This window comes from Canis lupus, chromosome X (genome assembly GCF_048164855.1).
Source record: "Canis lupus baileyi chromosome X, mCanLup2.hap1, whole genome shotgun sequence".
Taxonomy (NCBI): Eukaryota; Metazoa; Chordata; class Mammalia; order Carnivora; family Canidae; genus Canis; species Canis lupus.
In genome coordinates this window covers 77,642,408-77,669,042 of record NC_132876.1, presented here as the reverse complement: position 1 = coordinate 77,669,042, position 26,635 = coordinate 77,642,408, and the positions used below count along the sequence as shown (strand labels likewise).

Below are 26,635 nucleotides of genomic sequence, written 5' to 3'. Positions count from 1 at the left end.
AAGATGTGGTTTATGTATACAATGGAATATTACTCAGCCATTAGAAATGACAAACACCCACCATTTGCTTCAACGTGGATGGAACTAGAGGGTATTATGCTGAGTGAAGTAAATCGGAGAAGGACAAGCAGTGTATGTTCTCATTCATTTGGGGAATATAAATAATACTGAATGGGAATATAATGGAAGCGGGAAGAAATGTTTGGGAAATATCAGAAAGGAAGACAGAATATAAAGACTCCTAACTCTGGGAAACGAACTAGGGTTGGTAGAAGGGGCGGAGGGCGGGGGGTGGGGGTGAGTGGGTGACCCGCACTGAGGGGGACACTTGACAGGATGAGCACTGGGTGTTATTCTGTATGTTGGTAAATTGAACACCAATAAAAAATTATTTTATTTTAAAAAATGGGCAAAAGACAAGAACAGAAATTTCACAGAGGAAGACAGACATGGCCAACAACCACATGAGAAAATGCTCCAGATCACTGGCCATCAGGGAAATACAAATCAAAACCACAATGAGATACCACCTCACACCAGTGAGAATTGTGAAATTAACAAGGTAGGAAACAGCAAGTGTTGGAGAGCATGTGGAGAAACAGGAACCCTCTTGCACTGTTGGTGGAAATGTGAACTAGTGCAGCCACTCTGGAAAACTGTGTGGAGGTTCCTCAAAGAGTGAAAAAATAGATGCCCTACCATCCAGTAATTGTACTGCTGTGGATTTATCCCAAAGATACAGATGTAGTGAAACGGCAGGACACCTGCACCCCAATGTTTAAAGCAGCAATGTCCACAATAGCCAAACTTGGAAGGAGCCTTGGTGTCCATCAAAAGATGAATCGGTAAAGATGTGGTGTATGTATACAATGGAATATTACTCATCCATCTGAAAGTATGAATACCCCCCGTTTCCTTCAACGTGGATGGTCCTGGAGGGTATTATGCTGAGTGAAGTAAGTCAATCGGAGAAGAACAAACAGTATATGGTCTCATTCGTTTGGGGAATATAGAAGTTAGTGAAAGGGAATAAAGGGGAAAGGAGAGAAAATGAATGGGAAATATCAGAGAGGGTGACAGAACATGAGAGACACCTAACTCTGGAAAATGAACAAGGGGTGATGGAAAGGGAGGTGTGTGGCGGTTTCGAGTGACTGGGTGACAGGCACTGAGAGTGGCACTTGACGAAATGAGCATTGGGTGTTATGCTATATGTTGTGAAACTGAACTGAATAATTTTCAGAAGTAGGTTGTTTCATTTGGTTTGCCGTTTTGTTAAGAATATTTGCATCTAGGTTTACCTGATATATTGGCCCATAGTTCTCTTTTTTTTTTTTGTGGTGTCTTTGTCTGGCTTTAGGGTCAGAATAATTCTGGCCTCATAGAATGAATTTGGAAATTTTTCCTCCTCTTCTACTTTTTACAATAATTTGAGTAGAGTGTTAACCTTTTTTTTTTAATCTTGTATTTTTATTCATTTATTTATTTCTCATACATTTTGGGTATAAATCCATAATGGCAATGTTGTGGAGGAGGAATTTTACCTAACCTTTCATAGATTCTTCCAGCTGCTCTCAAAATTAACTTGACATGAGACAGATGAACAGGAGAAAAATCAGATTTTATTTCATCGGTACAGGAACTCCCCACCCATGAAAGATTCCATGTCAGAAAGGTTAAAATGAGGTATCTGTGCCATCGTGAGCTACGGAATGGGATGAGGGCCCAGAAGGTGAGGAGGGCAGTTCACAGGGCAATCATAATGTTTGGTAATTAGATGTTTGCCCTGCCAAACAGATGGGTCACTCAGATAATATTTATCTCTGATAATAACTCTCATTAGATTCTTCTAGGTAGTTAAGGGATGGGCCACAGTTTCTCTTGAGCCTGCAGGTTCTTGACTGTCTTCAGCTCAAAATGGTCTATGTGTCAATGTGTTTGATTTTGGAGAGGCTTCCTCTGAATTGCTTGAGCAGCATCTGCAGTGTCTGACTGTGACTGTATTAAAGTAGCAGCTCTTAACCCTAGTTAGATGCAGAAGGACAGGTGTTCCCCTTTGCTGAACTCCACCCTGCTCCTAGGCAAAGTGCAGCGAAGAACACAGCAGGTGGGAGCACAGAGCTGCCTGCTGGCGACCTCCTGTCCCCACCCAAGAAGACATGAGCCTCGAAGGAGCATGTGCCAGACCATCCTTCCTAAATCTGCCAGCCATGCGTTTGCTGGAAGCTCTGTTCCTGGGGCCTGATGTGCTTCTCATTTTTTTTGTATATATTTTTTATTGGAGTTCGATTTGTCAACACATAGCATAACACCCAGTGCTCATCCTATCTATTAACCCTTTTTTAAATGTTTGGTAGAATTTACCTGTGAAATAATCTGTTCCTTGATTTTTGTTAGTTTTTTTATTCAATTTTCTTGCTGATAATAAATCTGTTCAAATTTTCTATTTCTTCCTGATTCAGTTTTCATAGGTTACATATTTCTATGAATTTATTAATTTCTTCTAGGCTGTTCAAATTTTGAGCATGTAATTTTTCATAAATTTCTCTTACAAAACTTTGTGTTTCTGTGGTGTTCATTGCTATTTCTCCTCTTTGATTTCTGCCTTTATTTATTTGAGTCCTCTCTCTTTTTTCTATTGATGAGTTTGCCTAAAGTATCCATTTTGTTAATCTTTTCAGAGAACCAGCTCCTAGTTTTATTGTTCTGCTCTATTTATTTAGTTTCTATATTGTTTCTGCTCTAATCTTTATTATTTCCTTTGTTCAACTGGTATTGAGTTTGTTTGACTTCTTTTTTTAGCTCATGTAGATGTAGAGCTTGGTTGTTTATTTGAGCTTTTTCTTGCTTCTTGAGATATACCTGTATTGTTAGAAACTGCCTTCTTAGAACAGCTTTTACTGCATCCTGAAGATTTTTGACCATTGTGATTTCATTTTCACTTGTTCCAATGTATTTTTTATTTCCTCTTTAATTTTGTATTTGATCCATTCATTGTTTAATAACATGATATTTAACTTCCATGTATTTGTGTACTTTCCAAAACTTCTCCTGTGATCTATTTCTAGTTTCATAGTCTTATGGTCATAAAAGATGCATGGTATGAACTCAATCTTTTTGAATTTGTGGAGACTTTATTTGTGGCCTAATATGTGTCTGTCCTGCAGAATGCTCCATGTGCACTTGAAAGTAATGTATATTCTGCTCTTTTAGGATGGAGTGTTCTGTATATAGCTGTTAGATCTATCTGGTCCAATGTTCCATTTAAACCACCTATATATTACTATTGTTATGTTTGTTATTAGATGCTTTACATATTTGGGTGCTCCCACATTGGGTTTGTAAATCTTTGCAGTTGATATACATTCTTATTGCTTTGTTGAGTTTATGATTATATAGTGTCCTTCATAGTCTCTTGTTATTTTTTTTTATTTTGAGGTATGCTATATTTAAAATTTTTCAAATTGTTTTAAAATTCCACCTAGTAAACATATAGTATAATACTGTTGTCGTCAGTAGAATTTAGCAATTCATCACTTACATATAACACCCAGTGTTCATCACAAGTGCTCTCCTTAATACCTAACTGCTTAATACCCTTAATACCCATCACCCATTTAGCTCATTCCCCACCAAGCATGCCTCCATCAACCCTCAATTTTTTTCTCTATAGTTAAGAGTCTCTTCTGGCTTACTACTCTTTTTCTTCCCTTTCCATATGTTCACCTGTTTTGTTTCTTAAATTCCACACATTAGAGAAATCATGTAGTATTTTTCTTTCTCTGACAGACTTATTTTGCTTAGCATAACACACTCTAGCTCCATCAACATTATTGCGAAAGGCAAGATTTCATTCTTTTTGATGGCTGAATTAATATTCCCTCATATACATGTACCACTTCTTCTATATCCATTAATCAAGAGATGGACATTTGGGTTCCTTCCATAACTTGGCTATTGTTGAAAATGCTGCTATAAACATCAGGGTGCATGTGTCCCTTTAAATCAGTATTTTTGCATCCTTTGTGTAAATACCTAGTAGTACAATTGCTGGGTCATAGGGTAGTTCAATTGTTAACTTTCTGAGGAAACTTCAAAATGTTCTCCAAACTCCTTGCATCAGTTTGCATTCCCACAAATAGTGTAAAAGTGTTCCCCTTTCTCTATATCTTCTCCAAAATCTGTTTTTTCTTGTGTTGTTAATTTTAGCCATTCTGACAGGGTGATGTGGTATATCACTGTGGTTTTGATTTGTATTTCCCTGATGATGAGTGATATTGACCATCTTTTCATGTGTCTGTTAGCCATCTGGATGTCTTCTTTGGAAAAGTGTCTATTCATAATTGAAGTTCGATTTGCCAACATATAGTACGACACCCAGTGCTCATCCCATCAAGTGCCCTCCTCAGTGCCCATCACCCAGTCAACCCCATCTCCCTGCCCGCCTTGCCTTCCACTACCTCTTGTTCATTTCCATTTCTTAACTGGATTATTTGACTTTGGGTGTTGAGTTTGATAAGTTCTTTATAGATTTTGGATACTGACCCTTTATTAGTATGTCATTTGCAAATAAGTTCTCCCATTCTGAAGATTGCCTTTTAGGGTTTTTTTTTTTATTGTTTTCCTTGCTGTGCATAAGCATCTAATCTTGACGAAATCCAAAGACTTCATTTTTACTTTTGATTCCTGTGCTTCCTGTGATGTGTCTAGTAAGAAGTTGCTGATGTTGAGGTCAAAGAGATTGCTGCCTGTGTTCTTCTCTAGCATTTGGATAGTTTCTTGGCTCATATTTAGGTCTTTCATACATTTTGAATTTATTTTTGTGTGTGGTGTGAGAAAGTGGTCATTTCATTCTTTTGCATGTGCCTGTCCAGTTTTCCCAACACCATTTATTGAAGAGACCCTTTTTTCCCCATTGGATGTTCCTTCTTGCTTTGTTGAAGATAAGTTGACCATTTACATAAGGGTTTATTTATGGGTTTCCATCCTGTTCCATTGATCTATGTGTCTGTCTTTGTACCAGTACCATACCATCTTGATCACTACAGCTTTGTTATGTTGCTTGAAGTTGGGAATTGTGATGTCCCAGTTTTGCTTTGCTTTTGCAAGATTACTTTGGCTATTCTGGATCCTTTGTGCTTCCATATACAAAATTTAAGGTTGTATCTTCTATGTCTGTGAAAAATGCTGGTGGCATTTTGAGAGGGATTGCATTAAATGTGTAGGTTGCTTTGGGTGATATAAACATCTTAATAATATATGTTCTTCCAATACCTGAGCATGGGATGTTTTTCCATTGTGTGTGTGTGTGTGTGTGTGTGTGTGTGTGTTATCTTCAATTACTTTGTAAGTGTTCTGTAGTTTTCAGAGAATAGATCTTTTACTTCTTTGGTTAGGTTTATTCCTAGTTATCTTAAAGTTTTCAGTGCAATTGTAAATGAGACTGAATCTTTAAGTTCTCTTTCTACTGCTTCATTATGAGTGTATAGAAATGCAACAGTTTTCTGTATGTTGATTTTGTATCCTGAGACTCCTGAATTCATATATCAGTTCTAGCAAATTTTTGGTGGAGTCCTTAGGGTTTCCTATATATGGTATTATGTCCTCTGCAAATAATGAAAGTTAGACTTCTTCTCTGCCAATTTGGATGCCTTTTATCTCTTTTTGTTTTCTGATTGCTGAGGCTAGGTACAGTCTTTGTCACTTACACTTCTGCTGTTTGCTGGACCCATCCCACAAAAGTGGTCACGTGACTGAGTGGTTCAAATTTTGTGGTAATACAGAGCAGAAGGTGGCACCTAGACTCGTTGTTTTCTGCTGGCTTCCATGCTCCTATGCCTGGGAATAGTGCAGCCCTTAGATGCCACCCATTTTTCTTGTGACTCAGGGGATCCTCAAACCATGGTGTCACACCTGAGATTTTGCCTTTCTCTGTGTGTATGTGACACATCTGGCTGTGACTTTTTATTGTTCTTTCTTTTGGGATGAATTCCCCCATCTTGGCATTTTGTTTAGGCCTCTACCTTCTCTGTGTTAGGAAAATCTATAATATTTCTTGCTACTGAGAGTATTGGCTTTTTGAAGAGGTCTTACACTGTGAAGCACCTGGCATGTCAGGAATTGTCTCTTGCAAATGCCGTATACATTCTGCTGCAGTTTTGGCTACTCTTTCCCTCAGATCAGTCCTCCGCAGTTTCTCCTTGCGTGCTGTGGGGAGTATTTGGACCTTGACCAGAGTGTGGTGAGTTTTGATTAAGTGTGCTCTGGTCTGCTTGTTAAAAGAGACCTGATGCTATTTCCACTAGAACTGAAGCTTTGCAAAACTCTATGGTCAGTAGACATGATGTGTGCAGGGTATTTGTGCTGGTCTTCTGGGGGGAGGGGCTTACTGCTCTGGTTCTCAGGCACACTTGCCAGAGAAAAGCAACACCTGCAGAGCACTTGGGGGACATGGCTTGGTGTAAGTGGTTTAAGCCCTCACTGTTGGTGCTGTCTATGCTGCTTACTGAAGTTACTATATTCTGAGGGGCAGGGAAGGAAATTGTGACAGTCCTCTCCTCTTCCCTGGAGAGGGGATTTCATGTCCATTGCTGTCTGGGGACCCTCTCAGAAGAGTGAGCAATCTCCTCTCGTGTGTCCCAGACATCCCTCAGATCTCTGCCTTCACCCTGTCTGTGTCCAGGCTGTCTGCATGCCCAGCAACAGAGTGCACCTTTGTTCTATTCTAGGCAGGCCAGCTGAGTTGTACAACTTCAAATTTTAGGGATATGACATGGCATGGAAATGCACTGGTCCTCTGAGAGAATGTCTGTCTGCACTGGGACTGATGTAGGTTTGACCCAGAAGAATATCTGCACCAAAGTGCAGGAGCTTGGGTTTTTGAGAAAAGTGTAGCAAGAAGCCAGTGTCCAGGTTAGCTGCCCTTAGCAGGTATCTCTGCATCTATGCTAAGAGATAGGAAAAGAAGGTAATGGTGCCCACTGGCTCTTTTGTCCTAAGAGAAACAATGCCACCTCTCCCGTATATGCTGAAGAAAGGGGAACCATCTCTCCCAGTGCATCCCAGGGGATCCTCAGCTTAGCTGTCTGCTACTGGGCTTCTGCCCTTCTTCTCTACAGGACCACTGCAGTACCCTCAGGGGTCCACATCTGTCATGCCCATGGACCTCTAAAACTCCAGTCTTTGAGCCCCACTCATTGTAAATCCTCACAAAAATCAGCCCCTCTGATTTTCCCAGTATGCATTCATTCCCCCACTTTGGGGAAGTGTTTTCCTTATGTGATCTCCTGGGTGCCCCACCCCCTGCCCTCTCTCCTCTCTCCATGACCAGGGATCTCTCCCCTCTGCAGCATCTATGATCCATTTATTCCCCCAAATCAGGTCTCTACACCTCCTAAATTCCACAATGTGGCCTCTTCTCTCCTTCTAATTGTGCAGTTTATTTTTTTCAGTCCTTGGATTTATTTCCTGAGTATTCAGAATTATTTAATATTTATGTGGCTGTGGTCAAGTGACTAGGCAAGCCTAGGGTGTCCTATTACTCTACTATCTTTGCTACCATTATTATTTTGAATAAACTGTTATCTCCTAAAGCAAGTAAGTATAAGAAATATAAATCTTCCTTCAGTTTATCTCCTATAGTTAAGTCTCTCATGTTTTTTCTCCCTCTCTGATAACTTCCCCTTCAGTTTTCACTCCCTTATGATCCTGTGCTGTTTCTCATATTCCACATATGAGTGTGCTATTTCTTATGTTCCACATATGAATGACTATATGATAATTGTATGATAATTGTCCCTCTCTCACTCATTTTGCTCAGCATAATACCCTCCAGTTCCATCCATGTCAATGAAAGTGGCAGGTATTCATTCTTTTTTTATTTTTTTTTAATTTATTTTTTATTGGTGTTCAATTTACTAACATACAGAATAACCCCCAGTGCCCGTCACCCATTCACTCCCACCCCCCGCCCTCCTCCCCTTCTACCACCCCTAGTTCGCTTCCCAGAGTTAGCAGTCTTTATGTTCTGTCTCCCTTTCTGATATTTCCCACACATTTCTTCTCCATTCCCTTATATTCCCTTTCACTATTATTTATATTCCCCAAATGAATGAGAACATATAATGTTTGTCCTTCTCCGACTGACTTACTTCACTCAGCATAATACCCTCCAGTTCCATCCACGTTGAAGCAAATGGTGGGTATTTGTCATTTCTAATAGCTGAGTAATATTCCATTGTATACATAAACCACATCTTCTTTATACATTCATCTTTCGTTGGACACCGAGGCTCCTTCCACAGTTTGGCTATCGTGGCCATTGCTGCTATAAACATCGGGGTGCAGGTGTCCCGGCGTTTCATTGCATTTGTTTCTTTGGGGTAAATCCCCAACAGTGCAATTGCTGGGTCGTAGGGCAGGTATATTTTTAACTGTTTGAGGAACCTCCACAGATGAAAGATCTCAATGTGAGACAAGATTCCATCAAAATCCTAGAGAAGAACACAGGAAACACCCTTTTTGAACTCGGCCATAGTAACTTCTTGCAAGATACATCCACGAAGGCAAAAGAAACAAAAGCAAAAATGAATTATTGGGACTTCATCAAGATAAGAAGCTTTTGCACAGCAAAGGATACAGTCAACAAAACTCAAAGACAACCTACAGAATGGGAGAAGATATTTGCAAATGACATATCAGATAAAGGGCTAGTTTCCAAGATCTATAAAGAACTTCTTAAACTCAACACCAAAGAAACAAACAATCCAATCATGAAATGGGCAAAAGACATGAACAGAAATCTCACAGAGGAAGACATAGACATGGCCAACATGCATATGAGAAAATGCTCTGCATCACTTGCCATCAGGGAAATACAAATCAAAACCACAATGAGATACCACCTCACATCAGTGAGAATGGGGAAAATTAACACGGCAGGAAACAACAAATGTTGGAGAGGATGTGGAGAAAAGGGAACCCTCATACACTGTTGGTGGGAATGTGAACTGGTGCAGCCACTCTGGAAAACTGTGTGGAGGTTCCTCATTCTTTTTTTAAAAAAAGATTTTATTTATTTACTAATGAGACACAGAAAGAGAGACCGAGACATAAGCAGAGGGAGAAGCAGGCTCCTTGAAGGGAGACTGATGAGGGACTCAATCCCAGGACCCTGGGATCACGACCCGAGCCAAAGGCGTTCCGGTATTAATCCTTTCTGATGGCTGATATATACATAACTTCTCCTTTATCCATACATCTGGGTTTTTTTTAAAGATTTTATTTATTTATTCATAAGAGCCACACACACAGAGAGAAAGGGAGAGAGAGAGAGTGAGGGAGAGTGAGAGAGAGGCAGAGACACAGGCAGAGGAAGATGCAGGCTCCATGCAGGGAGCCTGACGTGGGACTCGATCCCGGGTCTCCAGGGTCAGGCCCTGGGCTGAAGGCAGCGCTAAACCACTGAGCCACTCGGGCTGCCCTATCCATTCATCTGTTGATGGACATTATGGCTTTTTCCACAGTTTGTATATTGTGGACATTACTGCTATGAATATTGTGGTGCAGGTGCCCCTTCTGATCACTACATTTGTATATTTGGGGTAAACGCCTAGTTTACAATCGTTGGGTCATAAAGTAGCTCTATTTTTAAGTTCATTAGGAACCTCCATACCATTTTCCAGAGTAGCTGTACCAGCTTGCATTCCCACCAACAGTGTAAGAGGGTTCCCCTTTCTCCACATCCTCTCTAACATTTGTTGTTTCCTCTCTTGTTAATTTTAGCCATTCTGACTGGCGTGAGGTGGTTTCTCATTGTAGTTTTGATTTATATTTCCCTGATATCTAGTGATGTGGAACATTTTTTCATGTGTCTGTTGGCCATTTGTATGTTTTCTTTGGAGAAATATCTGTTCATGTCTTCTGCCGATTTCTTGACTGGACTCTTTGGTTTTTGGGTGTTGAATTCAATAAGTTCTTTATAGATCTTGGAGACTAGCCCTTTATCTGGTATGTTATTTGCAAATATCTTCTCCCATTTCATAGGTTGTCTTTTGGTTTTGTTGACTGTTCCTTAGCTGTGCAGGAGCTTTTTTTCTTGATGAAATACCAATAGTTCATTTTTGCTTTTCTTTCCCTTGCCTTTGGAGACGTGTCTAGCAAGGAGTTGCTATAGCTGAGGTCAAAGAGGTTGCTGTCTGTGTTCTCCTCTAGCATTTTGATGGATTCCTGTCTCACATTTAGTATGGACCCTCAACCCAATGATCAAGTGATCTTCAGCAACGCAGGAAAGAATATCCAATGGAAAAAAGACAGTCACTTCAATAAACAGTGCTGGGAACACTGGACAGCCACGTGTAGAAGAATGAAACTGGATCGTTTTCTTAAACCATACATATAGTTTTTTTCCCTTTTATTGGCATTTATCCTGCTTCATTTTCTATGAGGTTCCTGAATCTGTGACATGATGACTGACATTAAGTTGGGGGAAATTCTCGATCATTATTCCTTCAAATATTGTTTTTGTTCCTTTCTCTTTTTCTTCTCCTTCTGGTATTCCCATTATGCATATTTTACCTTTTTTGTTATCCCACATCCTTCTATTTTTTTGTCTTTTTAATATTTACTTTTCAGTTTTGGAAGTTTCTTTTACATATCTTCAAGGTCAGAGATTCTTTCTTCAGCTGTGTCTTGTCTACTAATGAGTCCAACCAAGGCATTCTTATTTCTATTACAGTGGTTTTATTTCACACATTTCTTTTTTCTTCTTTCATAGAATTTCCATCTCTGTTTACATCACTTATCAGTTATTGTATGTTGTCTGCTTTTTTCCATTAGAGTCGTTTGCATATTAATCATAGTTATTTTAAATTCACAATTCAGTTTTCTAGAATTTTTGCCATTATCTGACTCTGGTTATGATCCTTTATCTGTCTCTTCAAACTTTGTTTTTGCCTTTTTGTATGACTTGTAATTTTTTTGAAAGGTGGACATAATGTAGAGGTGAAAGGGACTTTGGCAAATAGGTTTTCAGTAGTGTGGTGTTATGAATGCATGTGTGCATTTGAGGGGCTACAATATATAGTTCTATGATTATGTCTATCTTTGTTGAACCTGTGTCTCTAGACTGTGATCTTTACCAGTGCTTCTCAGGCTTTTTCTTCCTCTGGGTGGGAAAAGTATGTCTAAAGTGGGCTGGACTTTTGTATCAGGCTATGCACTGATAAAACCCAGCAAGTTAGCCTCTGGTAAAATAGTTTCCTCTGAGGGCCAGCCTTGTTGAGAACAGAAAATTCCAGTTTTTTTTTTTTTCAAAATGGGCACTTCAAACCTCACTTCCAGTAGCAGGAAGATAATTTTCTCTGATACTGTGAAGAACTAGTAGAGTTCCCGGAGGTAAAATTCACAAAGGTGTGGAGACTTCTCTCTGTGCTGCTTTGGAGTTTTTAACTCTCAGACTTGGCCACATTGATCCTCCAACAAATTGTCAACTACAGTTTAGGTTTTTCTATCCTGATCGTGGTTCCTACAGATGTTTCTGTGTATGGTTTTCTTCTCTAAGGAGTTATCATTCTCCATATCCATCTGCTTTTCTTTCCAGTTTTAGGGATAGTAGTTTGTCCTGTGACGTCACTTCTCTGATAAATCTAAGATTTGTTGATTTTTCAGCTTGTTCGGGCTTTTACTTGTTTGTATGGAGTGGAAACTCCTAGGGTCCTTACATGTTGGGTATGAAACCAGAAGTCCCTCCTTTAGAATTTCATTAATCAAATCCGTAAGTCTAGTTAACTGGAAGATTATTTCCTGACATTTCAAAAAAAGGGGTGGGAATGGAAAGAAAGAGCTGTCAAAAAGTGGGCTGGAGTTGTTTATTTCCCTTTCCTCAGGTAAGCTATACGCTGATAAAACCCAGCAAGTTAGCCTCTGGTAAAATAGTTTCCTCTGAGGGCCAGCCTTGTTGAGAGGAACGGAAAATTCTAGTCTGTTTCAAAATAATAGGAGGAAGAAGCTCATGGGTTTCTGGTAAACATCAGTGAGCTATGGAAACAGAAAGAAAGGGGAGTGGAGAAAACAAAGGAGAGGGAAATTATGAGGGACAGTTTCAAATTGGGCATCCATGGATGTGGTTGAGGATAAAAGTGACTAGAATGAATTTAAGGAGTATAAGGAAACATATCTTACTGGATCTTAGGGGTCTATTACTTTTTCTTGCTGAGATGGATGTTGAAAAAAATATGGTGTGGGATCTGGATAGACAAAATGATAATGTATTTGTATGTGTGTGTGTATGTGTATATGAGTATAGTGGTGCTGAAGTGTCAGATATAAACATCTGACATGCGGTAGGACTGGAAATAGAAGTTTGTATATGTAGTGTCTATAGTTTCTGGAACTGAATGGCTGCTCAATAAATATTTACTAAATGGATGCATGAATAACTCTGCAGAGTTTAACCAACACTTTTTGGAAAGTATGTATAATTAAAGCTAAAAATTATTTTAACACAAAGTTTATTTTTTATCTCTAAGATTCTTCGATGAAAATGTGAAAATAAGCAGTCCAGGATGGCTGGGTGGAAATCAGAATCTCAACCTTCAGACCATATAGAAATGCAATGTATCAACAGTCTTATTCAACTACTTTGGAATTAACTCTTAATCTGGCTAATTTCGTCTATCTTTTTTCAAATCCCTTTCTTCCACTCCCATCCTTCTACTCCTCTTTATCTTCTCCTTTCTTCTCTTTCTCTTCCCTCTTCTCATCTCCTCACTTCTCCCTCTTTTCTTCTTCATCCCTTCCCTCTCCCTTTCTTCATCTGTTCTTCATGGACCTTGAGGGAAATAGTCACACTGGGTAGATAAATGTGATTGTTTGGAAGGGTCAAAAGGGAGACTGGCAACAGAAAGACAGTGAATTTCTATAATAGAACAGTGTAAGGGAACAATTTGGCTGGTGATGCCTAGTGGTAGTGCAGGCTGGAGGATATGTTTGAAAGCTGCCTTTACATAACGTGCACGTATTACTTCCAATGAATACTTTTTGGGGGGTGAGATGACTGATGAAGATTATTCCTCCCACTCCTAACAACTTTGGAGCTGTCACTGTAGGAAAATCACTTAGCAGTCTATTGCAATTATCCAGACCAGATATAATAACAGCTGGAATAAAAATAGAAGAAGAGTAGGGAAGAACAGAGAGATTGTAGAAAATGGATTAATGAGAACAGCAGACCTCTCAGCACATAACTTTGTCCAAACCTCTGCACCAAGAGACTCACCATACCCCTAGGATTAACCTCCAGCTCTCTGTAGATCCCAACCTTCCACTAAAATGCCTGACTGAGAAAACTCAACACAGCAAAGATAATTTACTGTTTGTTCTAGACTCATGGTAGGCCCCTGACCTACTTTTCTCATATCATTTACTATAAAGGGCTTACAATTGTGAATATGTATTTCTTAAAACTCAGAAGTGTCTTTTTCAAGGACTTGAGAGCCATCCCAGGAAGGATAGGGCTTTTTTTTTCAAGTCTCTGTGGGAAGGAAGATTCCTAACTTTGATAACTGTCAGCTAACAAACAGCTTAATTATATTTACTCTGAACAACCTTTTATAATTTTTCATTTCTCTGACTCAAATGAGGCCTAGTTCTTCCCCTCTTCCTCATTGTCCCTTTAAAAGGCCCAATTGGGGCTCCTGGGTAGCTTAGTCGGTTAAACCTCCGACTCTTGATTTCAGCTCAGGTCCTAACCTCAGGGATCAAGCCCTGTATGGGGCTCTGCACTCAGCATAGAGACTGCTTGTGTCTCTCCCTCTGCTCCTCTCCCTGCACTCTCTCCTTCCTTCTCTCTCTCTTTAAAATAAGTAACTAAATAAAATCTTTTAAAAATAAATAAAAGGCCCAATTACCTCTGTGCATATTGGAATAGAGCTCAGCTTTCCCCACTATTGTCAGTAGTTCTTGAATAAAGTCTGCTTTCACTGCTTTACATCAGAATGTGTTTTCACTGTCTGGTATGGAGGGTAATTAATCTAAAGTGTTTTCATGGTTTGGGGCTCAAAATATTTCACCACATTAAAAAAAACTAGAACAAGAGCTTGTTTAGGGGCAGCTCATAGAAAGGAAAGAGGAGACTAGGGAGTGATAGGGCTAAGGAAGCTGTGATCAGAATAAAATAAATTTTTCTTAAGGCATGGCAGTTCTGATGAGAAGAGACCATATAGAACCACAACTGAGGAAATCTTTTTTTCAAAGGCTTTCTTTTTCTAAGAATTTATTTATTCATGATATATATCTATATCTATCTATCTATCTATATAGAGAGAGGGGCAGAGGGAGAAGTAGGCTCCAATCACGGAGCCTGACATGGGACTCGATCCTGGGTCTCCAAGGATCAGGCCCTGGACCAAAGGTGGTGCTAAACCACTGAGCCACCTGTGCTGCCCTGCAACTGGGGAAATCTTGAATCAGATAACATCCTGGTTCTATCCAGTTTCCCTTCCCTTCTTACTTGTCTTCCTCCCTCCCTCCCTTCCATCATTTTTTTTCCTTTCCTTTCTTACTAAATAACATATATACATGATACATCTACCTACAGGTAGGTAGATGATTGATGATAGAGTACAAAGGGACTTAAGATGAGAAGCATTAGTCCTCTCATTTCCTATCCCCTGCTCCTCTCCTGAAGCAACAACTTTGAATTTTTTTGGCCATTTTATTTGGAGGTCTCTATATCTATAGTATGTAAATACCTAACAATAGCCCTTCAGTTATCAATTCTAGACTTTACTGTCTTCATGCTGTGATCTATGAGAATTTATTTACCTTACTTCCAGTTTTAAACAAGTGGGGAGATGAATATGTGTCCTAAAATTCCCAACAAATCCCTGGCCCCAGCAATAACTTTCATTGTGTGCTTAGTATGTGGAAGAATACAGTTGTAATCACTTTGGATATATTAATTCATTTCATTACAAGTCTGGTTACAGGAACTAGTAATAAAAAACAGGAATACAAAGACTTAACAGGAAGACAAAAACAATGCTTGGCCTTCCTCACCAAAAAATGTTAAGGATAAAATAGCAGTTAAAAACCACCACCACCACGATGACCACCGCACACACACACACACATACACACACACACATTCAAAGGCTAGCCTTTAAGTTCTGAAATTGAAAACTTCCCCTTTAATTCTGTGTGCCTGACAGGCTGGGCCAAGAAGGCCCATTAAGAAAGCGACTAAATACTGGTAGCTAGCTCCCCACCGGCTCAAGGCCTAGGGAGAGCTGGAAGCACATGACGGCGACTGGCGGCACTCTATCTTTCCCCCGCACAGTCTCTATGGTATTCTTCCCAGTTCACCCGCCCCTTGGGTAGCAGCAGTCACGTGACGGAGTCCGGGTTTACGGCAGGTGCCCACGTGATCCTGTCCTGCAGTCCGTGCCTGCGGTGAGGTACCTGGGATCCTGCAGGGCTGGCGGTTAGGTTGTAACTGCCGCTAACGGCGGACGCTCTCCGGCGACCAGGCTCGGTAACAATAAGCCGGCGGAAGCGTTTGGCTCTTGGTGCCTACCGCACGGGTCTGCTCTTTCTGCCACCTCCGCCGTCCCCACCTCTTTGCGGGGGAAGTCACCTTTGCGTTTTGGGCCTGAGGCCCAAACTCGACACGACCCCTCCCCCTTTCCCACTCATCCCCCGTCTTTTCCTCTGAACCACCAAATCATTTAGCCTTTGAGCTGGCCAAATCGGCTCTGCCTTGAGGCCAAGTTCGAAGAGGTTAAGGTAACCGTGGGGAAAACAGTCCCCCAGTGGACAAAGGCGGAGGCAAGAATAGAGCAGGCCTAGCGGCCACAGGCAATAAAAATAGGCGACTGAGGGTGTGAACAAGGAAAAGAAAAAGAAAGGAAAAGAGTACTGCGGTTTAGAAAGAACTGGAAAGGACTTGTTGCACGATGGAAGAATCTGACTCTGAGAGAAAAACGGAGAAAGAGAATCTGGGGCCAAGAATGGATCCTCCCATAGGGGAACCAGAAGGATCGCTTGGGTGGGTGAAGTTTGTTATGTCAAACCTGAAAGGCGGTGGGTTCTAACTGAAGATAATATTGTGAATTAGAACACCCCACCTATGATAAATTGCTTTCATTTACCCTTAAGGTTGATTGATTTCATGCTTTTGGTGACAGGATAAACTGGCAAGAGGACTGGTTGGCGGTTAACTGGGTAGAAACAGCATTTGGGGTGGGCTTGATATCAGTCCTGAGGTTTTTTGGGGGGTATTCTATTTGAGAAGGTAGTTCTGAGTTCCTTTGAATTATCAGTATAGGAGATTTAACATCATGTCGAGGATAAGACTAGGGAAAAGGTTGGTATTTCTGGGGCAGAGAACAGTGGCTTGAAAAGTGCTTTCAGTGCCTCTTTGTACCTGAATTTGAGATTTGTATTGTGTATACCTTGTACCTGTAAGGAGTGCAATCTGACTTGGAAGGACAGCTGGCTAAACATACTTCCAGATTTTAAAAATAGGCTAACTTAAAAATAATAGAGGACAATCAAATAAGGTAATATTTTTTGGCTTATTAAAGCACTTGTATATGTTACTTTGATAAATTCTTTAGGATGGTAAAAAAAATTGAATCTTGAATTTTTTTCGCTCATTTATATTACTAGGCTAGTCGTCTTAGGAGTCATATCCTGAGTATTGTAATTAGGGGATAGGGAGCTTGAACCCAGTTTTATAATTTAGGAAAACAAGAGCCACTTTAACTGAGTTCATACACACAGCTGTACTCAGCTGTTGTGCTAAACATGTTCTTTTGTACCTCCACATTTATTTATTTTTTAAATTCCAATCTAAGGCAATGGACCCTGGAAACTGTCTTTTGGTTTATATCTGCAGGTGGGTACTACCAAATACAGCCATGAAGAAAAAGGTAAGACATATTACGTACTCCAGATACATGAAAGTAAAGGTAAGAAGTTACAATTCAGGAAATATATTTGTGGTTTATATATACCATCTTTCCTGGACCATTACAGGAATCCTCTATGTGTTCTCTTTGACTCTTGTCTTCATCTTTGCTATCAGATTTGATTTTTCTACTATTTAAATCTAATTGGGTCAGTCACATACTTAAGACCTTTTCATAACTTTACCAAAACCATAGAATAAAATTGAAATGATTCCATAGTATAGAATGCCCTTTAAAAATCTGTTCCTGACTAAACTGATCTGTGACCCCTGTACCACCCTATTATAGCCAAAGAGAATCTGTTTTTCTCCAAATTTACAAATTAATTTGCATTTTGTGCAAGCCATGCACAAATACTACACTGCAGGCCTCTTCCTGCACATTTATGTAGAACCCAACTTAAGTGTTACCTATATAAGATCTTTGAGTTTTCCAGGTGGAATTGAGCATTCCTTCCCTTGTGCTCTTTTTTTTAAGATTTTATTTATTTAATTGAGACAGAGAGAGAGAGAGAGAGAGAGAGAACAAGCATGAGGAGAGGGAGGGGCAGAGGGAGAAGGAGAAAGGAGATTCCCCACTGAGCAGGGAGCCCTACATGGGGTTTGATCACCAGGACCCTGAGATCATGCCTGTGCTGCCAGGCACCCCTCCCTTATGTTCTTATGGTACTGTGCCTTACCTTGGGGTTTAGGCAGAATCAATAAGGGCACAATTCTGGAGTAAATCTTTGTGGCTTTTAGTTTCTTTATTTGTAAAATGGAGATAATAATATTACCTATCTCATAGGGTTGTTATGAAGTTTAAATGAGTAAATGTGAAGCACTTAAGTACATTAGTGCTTAACGCAATTATCGTTGGTTACTCTTTCATAAGCAGTTGAAGATTTGTTAAAAAAAAAACAGAAGAAATATGCCATATTTACCCTTAAATTCAGTTATATAACTTAATTTCCTAAAGGAATGTTCTTGATAATCCTATCTAAAAATGCTGTCAACAAGCATAGCTAAAAATACCAGAAATTGCTATGTGATTAAGAATAAAACAATTTTAAAAACATATTTTATTTATTTATTCATGAGATACACAGAGAGAGAGACAGACAGGCAGGCAGAGGGAGAAGCAGGTTCCATGTAGGGAGCCTAACATGGGACTGAGTCCCGGGTCTCCAGGATCAGGCCTTGGGCTGAAGGTGGTGCTAAACCGCTGAGCCACCCAGGCTGCCCAAGAATAAAACAATTTTTAACTACTTTGACTGACTTGTCAGTAACATTTCCTTAGATAAAGTTATGTGTCTAAATGACTAGATTAAATTGAGCCTGAGTAAAGTATACTTTCATTAATATTCCCTGTATTCTAATTTGTAATTAGAACTTTAAAAAAAATCCTTGGGACTGAAGATACAACCTGTAACCCCTTCATTTGAAAAGCAAGGTAATTGGAACTATAGTCCATAAATGTTAAAGTTTGAAAAGGCTAAAAAGTCACCTCAACCAATTCCCTCCTAGTGTAAGGTATCTTTGATAGGTGTTTTCTGTTTTTATTAGGTGCTGATGTTGACATGAAGGCTGTTTGCCTTCATAAGGCCACCTTTTCCATTGGACAGTTCTCATCATTAAAAACTGGCTTGTTTTATATCTTTGTTTAGATAGCTTTCTTATTCTTTTGATGAACATATTTTTAACCATCTGTTATATGTTAGGCACTGGAGATAGAAAGGGGATTCTCCCTGCCCTTCCAAGAACTCAGAGTCTTGTGAGAAGCAGAACAAAAAAAAAAAAATCCCAGATAACTGCAGTGCATTATGACCTTTGCAATGCTATAGGAGTGCCATGGGAGGAAAGAGGTGAGATACACCTAAGCCAACCTAGGGAATTGGGGTTAGAGAAGCTTCTTGGGGAGATGGTTACTGAACCAAGTCTTGAGGGATAAGTGGAACTTAACTGAAGGAAGAAAAAGGAATGGAAAGCTACTAGCAGAGAGTGCACCATGAAGCAAAGACAGAACTGGCTCCCTAGAGTTCTGGGAGCAGTAAGAAGGGTTATAAAGGGATTCAGTTCAGTATGGCTGGGCTCTGTAAGTTCTAGGCCAGGAGGGTCAGGAGGTGAGGGCAGAGGAGTAGAAAAGCCAGATCAAGAAAGGTTTTATATGTAGTTTAAGGACTTGATCTTGTAGGCCATGGGAAACTTAAAAAGAAAAAAAAGAGGGCAGCCCAGGTGGCTCAGCGGTTTAGCGCCGCCTTCGGCCCAGGGCCTGATCCTGAAGACCTGGGATCGAGTCCCACGTAGGGCTCCCTGCATGGAGCCTGCTTCTCCCTCTGCCTGTGTCTCTGCCTCTCTCCCTCTCCCCCACTCCCTGTGTGTGTGTGTGTGTGTGTGTGTGTGTGTGTGTGTATGTCTCATGAATAAATAAAATCTTTAAAAAAGAAAAAGAAAAAAGATTCAGAGTAGTTAATGAATAAAATCAGAGTAAGTAGAAGGGATGAGATTAAGGGCAGAAGTGGAAAGTTTGACCTTGAGTAGAGGGAAGAACTTTCAGTTATAATGAAATTCCCTGCCAGGTAGTTCAGTGCATGACACATTAGATTATGAGAGATCAGGGGATCCCTGGGTGGCACAGCGGTTTAGCGCCTGCCTTTGGCCCAGGGCGCGATCCTGGAGACCCGGGATCGAGTCCCACGTCGGGCTCCCGGTGCATGGAGCCTGCTTCTCCCTCTGCCTATGTCTCTGCCTCTCTCTCTCTGTGTGACTATCATAAAAAAATAAAAAAAATTAAAAAAAAGATTATGAGAGATCAGTATTCGATTTCCTCAAGTTGTTATTTCTCTAACATAGTTCTGAATATATGATAATGTGTAATGGTTAGCATAATAAATTCATGTGAATTTATTGCAAAGAATATGTGTGACCCATGACAGGTAAGTGCCTGGCTCCAGGAACTTTAGGTATCTCTGCATTTACCATTGGTCAGGGAACTAGTAGTTATAGGTATCTGCAACAGGTTGTTGGTACTGTCACTTCAGTAAAACATCAAGTACAAAAGAAATAGATCTCTTTAGATTTGATTTGCTCTAGATTTCTAACTTTGTTGTTTCTTCTTACTTTGTCCTTAGGTGCTGTTGATGGGTAAAAGTGGGTCTGGTAAGACCAGCATGAGATCTATTATCTTTGCAAATTATATTGCCAGAGACACACGTCGCCTTGGTGCAACAAGTAAGATGTTTTATCTTATTGTAAAATCAGGTGATCTTAACTATTAATAATGTACATAAAACACTTGATTGCAGTAACTTAGGGATGCAGAGGTTGAGAGAATTGTTTTGGAGCATGTTTTCCCTGTTTTTTTTCATTTCAGAGGCGTGTGGCCGAATTCTGGTTATTACTGCTTGCTCTCTTGGGGAGGTTCTTTCTAGGTTGTTTACCAAATGGGGTACTCTTGTCCAACTTGTTTTTTTTTATTCTGCTCTTTATTAAACAAACTTAGGGACCCTTTTGTTTGCTTATTTGTTTTTTTGAGGGGGGTTGTTTTTAATTTATTATAGAAAGGGAAATTAATTGATAGGTAGTAACAAGCATAACAATAAAATCTAAGATTTTTTTAAAGCTATAGTTAGTTCTAGTCTTCATTAAAAGGTAGATTCTGGGTCAGAGAGCTGTGGGTGGGAGGTTAACTTGATGTGTACTCTGCTGCTTCTCTTCCTAGATACACATAGATGTTCTCACTGGAGTTCCAGCTTTAACTTGAGAAATGTTTCATTGCACTTTATTGCTTGAATGTTAAATCTGGCTTCTTAATATGGGCTAACTGGGCTTACATAGCTGTGAGTCCAGTGGATCTGTTCTTCTAGGAGATCTCTTCTGTCTATATACTGTAATGCCATTTTGTTTTATAGCATCCAGGCATTTCTGGATTCTGCTATGGTCCTTGGCCTCTCAGTGATGAAAGCCCTACTGGCTTTTAAATATTTCTGATTTGGTTTTCTAGCATCTTGAACACTTTTAGGGACAAGTCACCCACTACTTCATAGGGTATCTCACTCTGGTTCCAAGAAAAACAAACATTTTAAAAACAACTTCTGCATTATACCCTGGATATAAAGAAGGAGACCTCATTTTGGTTCATAAAGTGCTTGGAGTATATACTCTTATAGTTGGGGCAGCTTTAATGGTTAGAAAGCTATTTCTTAGTTAGAACCCTGGATCTCTTTTCCTTTATCTCTGTTAGCTGGTCCACTTTCTGTTCCTTTGAGTCTCTACAAATATTTGAGTATGATTAATGTCTTGGTCTATCCTAGCCATCCTTGCTTCCCAAATCTTATCTTTCTTAATTTAAACATCTCCAGTTCCTCCCTTTATTCCTCATATGACATCATTTTGAAACATTTTAAAGACTTTGAATGTGTATTTTTCTAAAAGTGCTGAGACTTGAATAAAAGTGTGATATGATCAGGGCAGAGTAAGACTATTATATCTCTTATTCTAGGCCTCACGCTGCTGTTAGCACAGTGTAGTCCCCTATGCTTTATTTTTTGGAGTGGCTTTAATTATTCTGAGTCATACTAAAAAAAATCCTTTTCACATACATTGTTATTAAGACATAATTTTTCTGATTCTTGTGCAGCTAATATTTTGAATCTAAGAATAAATTCTTATCTCTATTGAATTATTCAGTTTTGTTTTAGCACCTGTGTTCTATACCCACTGTTTGTTAGCTGTGAAGTCCAGGGAAACTCATTATTTCTCAGGGCCTTAGTTTCCTTATCTGTAGAAAAAGAGATTAGATCTATTTTCATTTTATGTGCTTATTATCTCATCTGATATGTTAGCTATTCTTCCTAGCTTCGTGCATTTTGTACATTTGATAACCATCTCATCTAGTTTTCATCTAAGTCATTCTTCAAAAATTTTGGTCAGGACAGCATCCTATAGCCTGTCATGCCTTGAGAGACTTCCTTCTAGAAAGTACCTGTCTAAACTTCTTTATATCTTGGTTTGCTAGATTTTAATTGTTTTTCTATTCTCCCAAGTTAAAAATCTGGATCTAATAGTCATATGGTTTTAGTAGATTAGAGGAAGCTTCTGTTTATTATATGCTTTTTTATTTACTTTAGTTGTTATGTTAACTTCATTTTGATAGATGACCTGGAAGTTGAGCTTACTCAACTAACAGGCGTTAGAGCTGGATTGTCGCTCTATGCTCCTGCTCTATCCATTGTGCCATAGCCACCATTCCTGGAGGATTTCTTTCTCTGTGTTTTAAATTCTGTACATTTTACTGAAGCAACAGTCAATTTTCTAGTCAATTTATATTTTTGGCTGATCAGCAGAGTTGATTTACTACCTTGAGTCTAGTGAATAGTTATGCAACCCAAATTTCAGAACTGTTCAAGCTACTTGAAATAGTTTTGAAGTAATCTAGCAGCATCATTAAAAAATTATGAACAGAATCTTGCAAATTATATGAACCCTATACATTTAAACAGTCCCATTTATTCAACAAGTGCTTTTCTGGACCGTCCTGTATGCCAGGCACTGAGTAAGACGGGGCTTTTGTCTTAATTGATATATTGATATACGTTGATAACAATTACTGTATTTCCTTAAAAGTAGTAAAAGTGTGCTTTAAAATATGTTGGATTTATTGCTTTAATGTATCATTAGCTAATTTGTCATTGCTGAAGAAAGGTCTGGGTTCTACTGCTAAATTTATAGACTATTTGAAAATACATATAGTGCATTGATTTTTATTTACTGTTCCTTCTAATGCAGTTGCTAATTTTCTTTAAAATTAGCAAAAAGAGTACTTCTAAAATATATTACCTTTAATGTTTTAGTGTTTTCTAGTTGTCATTGCTGAAAAAAATCCAATTATATTTTGTTAAACTTAGAGCCTACTGTGTTTTAAAATTTGAGGTAAGGGTACAAAATGATGATACAATTAATTTATTAGTGGGCTGTTAAAATCTGTTTGTTGGAATAGTAAACTTGTCAATAAAAATGTGATTATGAAGTATTTTAGTCACAAACACTGTTGACAGCTCCCAGATTTCCTACCTTCTCAAAATTCTCTGTTTCCTTGGCTTTTATTTAATGCTTTATCACTCTGGTTTTCTTCCTTTATCTTTAACCATGTCTACCCCTTTAAAAAATATTTTCTTCTTTCTGCTCCATAAGTGTATGTGATTTCCTAAAGCTCTGTTCTAGTTCTTTTCAGTTGCTCTTTTGACAGCAGGACAGGAAGATTAGGAGAGCCAGAGGGCCATACAGGAGACATGAGACTAAAAAGGAAGACAGAGCATGGTGGTTAGATCATAGAATGCCTTATAAACTAAGTCAAGTAGTTTGAACTCTATGGGTAGCAGTCCATAAGGAATTTTAAATGGAAAATTGACATGTCAGATTTTATTATTTTTAATTTTCAATTTTAATTACAAAAGTAAAACTTGTGAAAAATTCGGACATTGCAGAAGTGTAGAAAGTCTGCTCCTTCCCTCATTCTCAGGCCTGCTTCCTGGGGACAACCACCATTAGTAGTTTGAGATTGTCCTTCTGGCCTTTTTTTCAGGGTGTATACATATGTGAATATGCACAGAGACTTTTTTTCTTTTTAAAGAATAATGGAGTAAAATCTTCATTTTGGAGAGATGATTATATCTAATATTGAGGATAGATTGGAGGGAGGCAAGGATAGAAACAAGTTGACAAGTTATAAAACTATTTTAGTAGACTAGGTAAGAGATGATGGGATCTTAACTTGAGTTAGGGTAGTGGTAGTATATTCAGAAGCAAATGCATTTGGGTATTTAAGAGATAGTGTCAGTAGGACTTGTTGATAGGTTTGCATGGAATAGTGGAGGAAAGAGACTCAAGGATCAAAATAAGGTTTTGGCTAAGGCAACTGGTTAAATTCACTGAGATGGAGAAGACTAAAGAAGAATAGATTTTGTAGGAAAAATGGGGAGATGAGTTATATGTGGATGCACTGAGTTTGGGATACTTATGCATTATTCAAGTGAAGATGTTCAATATATGTTTCAGAAAGGCAGAGAGACATCTGTGTTAGAGATAAACATTTATGAGTTATCAGTATCCAAAAGGTAAATAAAATAACATGAATAGATTATCTTACCTGGGGGAAAAGTATAGAGAAAAGTAGGTAGCCAAAGGTGAAATCCTGAAGAGCACCAACATTTAAGGGACAGAAAGAAGAATAGGAAGATATACCAGAGAGGTTATAGGTATGATATCAGAGGCCAAGAGAAGAGAATTTTTTGAGAAGAGAGTAGTCAACAGTGTCATGCTGCAGAAAGTAAGACAAGGACCAGAATGTCCACTGGATTTGGTAATGGGCCATTGGTCATTTGATGAGAACAATTTCTTTGATATGGGAGTAGAAACCAGATTTCTATCCCATGTGCTTCATATCTAAACAGTCACTGAATCCTGTCACTTTTGTTATTGTCTTTCCCTTTCTCAGTAGTACTTCTTTCCATTTTTTTTTTAGTACTAGACCGTTTACATAGTCTTCAAATTAATAGCAGTTTCAGCACCTACTCTCTCGTAGACTCTGTTGGAAATACAAAGACATGTAAGATATGATTCCTTTTCCAAGGAGGGGGAAGTAAGGGGAGAAGGGAAGTAGTTTGAGCACCTACTACGTGCCAGGCACTTTAAGTATAATAACGCCTTCAATCCTCACAGCAATCCTGTGAGGTCAATAGCATGTCTTCCACCTTTTGTAATAGAGAAGGAAGCTAATACTCGAGGTTAAGTGACTTGCCCAAGGTCACAGAGAGAGGTACAGCTGGTATTCAAACTAAGAACTGTTTGACTCCAATGCCCATGTTTTTTTTTAATGCCCATGTTTTAATGCTTTGCTGCTTATGATCTAGGCTATAAGAAGATAAAATTGCACAAAAGTTAGATAGCAGTCAATTTAAGCAATAGATTCAAGATAGTAATAGAAGAAACCCCACTGTATGATTGTTGCAATAAATTGTAAAAATGATAATTGCTAGACTTTAAGAAATTTTCAGGATAAGAACTTTCATTATTCCTCCTTGTGATTTTTGGTGCCTGGCAGAGAGTAGATGCTTAATAAATGTTTGATTGAATTCAGAGGGAGTGATGACGGTAAGTGGGGGTGGCCAGGTAGGGCTTTTAGAGGCAGTGAATTTACACTGGGTCTTAATAGATGAATATAACTTCAAAAGAAAGGTGGGGAGGATTTTCTAGGCAGATGAACAGAGTAGGCAAAGTATAGAGTGGGGAGGGAAGTGTAAGGCAGAGGTCGCAAACAGGCAGTCTATAAACTGGATAAGGTCTCCAGATATGTTTTGTTTGACCTGTACAATGTTTTAGAAAAATTGGAATTAATTATTAATATGTAAAAGTTTCTATAAAAAAATGGTTTCCCACTACTATTGAAAGATGTAAAGACATCATCTTGATCCCACATTCCTGCCTGACAAATAAGCTAGAATTACTCATTGCCACCCACTCTATCATCCTCTCGGATGGATGTTTACTTTCTGTACATGGTCATCTTTGCTTTTGCAAATTTACTGGCCTGGCCCATATTAGCAAGTTTGCGACCCCTGATGTAAGGTATATTGGGTGTTGGGGAGGTAGTGGGGTTGGGGAGGACTATGAATAAACCAAATTGGACTGGAACAAAAGTCTTTATTCATGTGACTCACTGGGGAATATAAGGGTAGATTGGAAGCCAAATTTGAAGGACCTTGAATGCCCCCCTCTAGGCATGGAGGAACCACTGAAAGATTTTTGAATGGGGAGTGACATGTTCAAAGTAGTGTTAAGAAGATGAATCTGAGAGTAGCCTGTAGGATGAAGTAAAGTGGGTAAGGCTTCCTGGTGGGAGGTAATTATGGAGCTATTGTAGTTGTGTAGGCTTAAGAAGTAAAGGCCTTCCTTATTGTTAGTGGCATGTTGTAAAACAAGTGGATCGAGAAATTACAAAGGAATAGCAATGAATGTGAACACAGAGTCAAAAATAACCACTTCTCCTGAAATGGGACAATGATAGGGTCATTAACTGAAATAGGGAAACCAGTAGAGGGAACAAGTTAGGTTATGTTTTATGCTTGTTTTGTATTTGGTGTTTGTTGTCATAGTTTAAATTTTTGTGGAGGGTGTTGGCGGTTTAGTAAAGAGCTATTACATGGTATATGTCTCTGTCTTACATGTTGAAATTTTAACATCAATATTATAATTGGAGATTGTTTCTGCTCTAAGCACTAAACCAAAATGTAAAATGACTTACATTGAGAGCCAGTTCTATAGCTCAGAGTAGTTTAGGTGCCCACCTTGTTACTAAACTGAAAGTCACCTTGTAGCTTTGAGCATTTCACTCCACTTTGGTCCTTCTAAATTCCATGGGTTAGTTCTTTGCTTATTTTGAAATTCACCTTACATGCTACAATTACTAGATTTGTCATATTTGTCTTCCAGTTGATGTAGAACATTCTCATGTTCGATTTCTGGGAAACCTGGTATTGAACCTGTGGGACTGTGGTGGGTAAGTACTATCTGCTTGTTTGTGGGGCCAGTGGCAGTAACCATGGCATCTAGTATAATCAGCATGGAAAATACATTACAGTAGCTATCATTTGTGATAGATACATTTGATAGAAATTGCTTCAGAATTGG

At 39.0% G+C, this 26,635-nt stretch overlaps 1 protein-coding gene across 6 annotated transcripts in view; it reads left to right on the top strand.

Moving 5' to 3' along the window:
* Positions 1 to 15,368: 15,368 nt before the first annotated feature.
* Positions 15,369 to 26,635, top strand: part of RRAGB (Ras related GTP binding B) — a 38,081-nt gene continuing 26,814 nt past the window's right edge. For 2 of the 6 annotated variants that reach the window (XM_072815548.1, XM_072815543.1), the window contains exons 1-5: positions 15,375 to 16,045; positions 16,898 to 16,931; positions 20,080 to 20,179; positions 24,471 to 24,554; positions 26,438 to 26,504. In XM_072815548.1, the coding sequence (XP_072671649.1) occupies positions 15,954 to 16,045; positions 16,898 to 16,931; positions 20,080 to 20,179; positions 24,471 to 24,554; positions 26,438 to 26,504 (377 nt within the window). In that variant the 5' untranslated portion in view covers positions 15,375 to 15,953. Of the gene's footprint in view, positions 16,046 to 16,897; positions 16,932 to 20,079; positions 20,180 to 24,470; positions 24,555 to 26,437; positions 26,505 to 26,635 lie in introns of all 6 variants that reach the window. The other 4 variants (XM_072815546.1, XM_072815545.1, XM_072815542.1 and 1 more) reach the window with 4 other exon arrangements.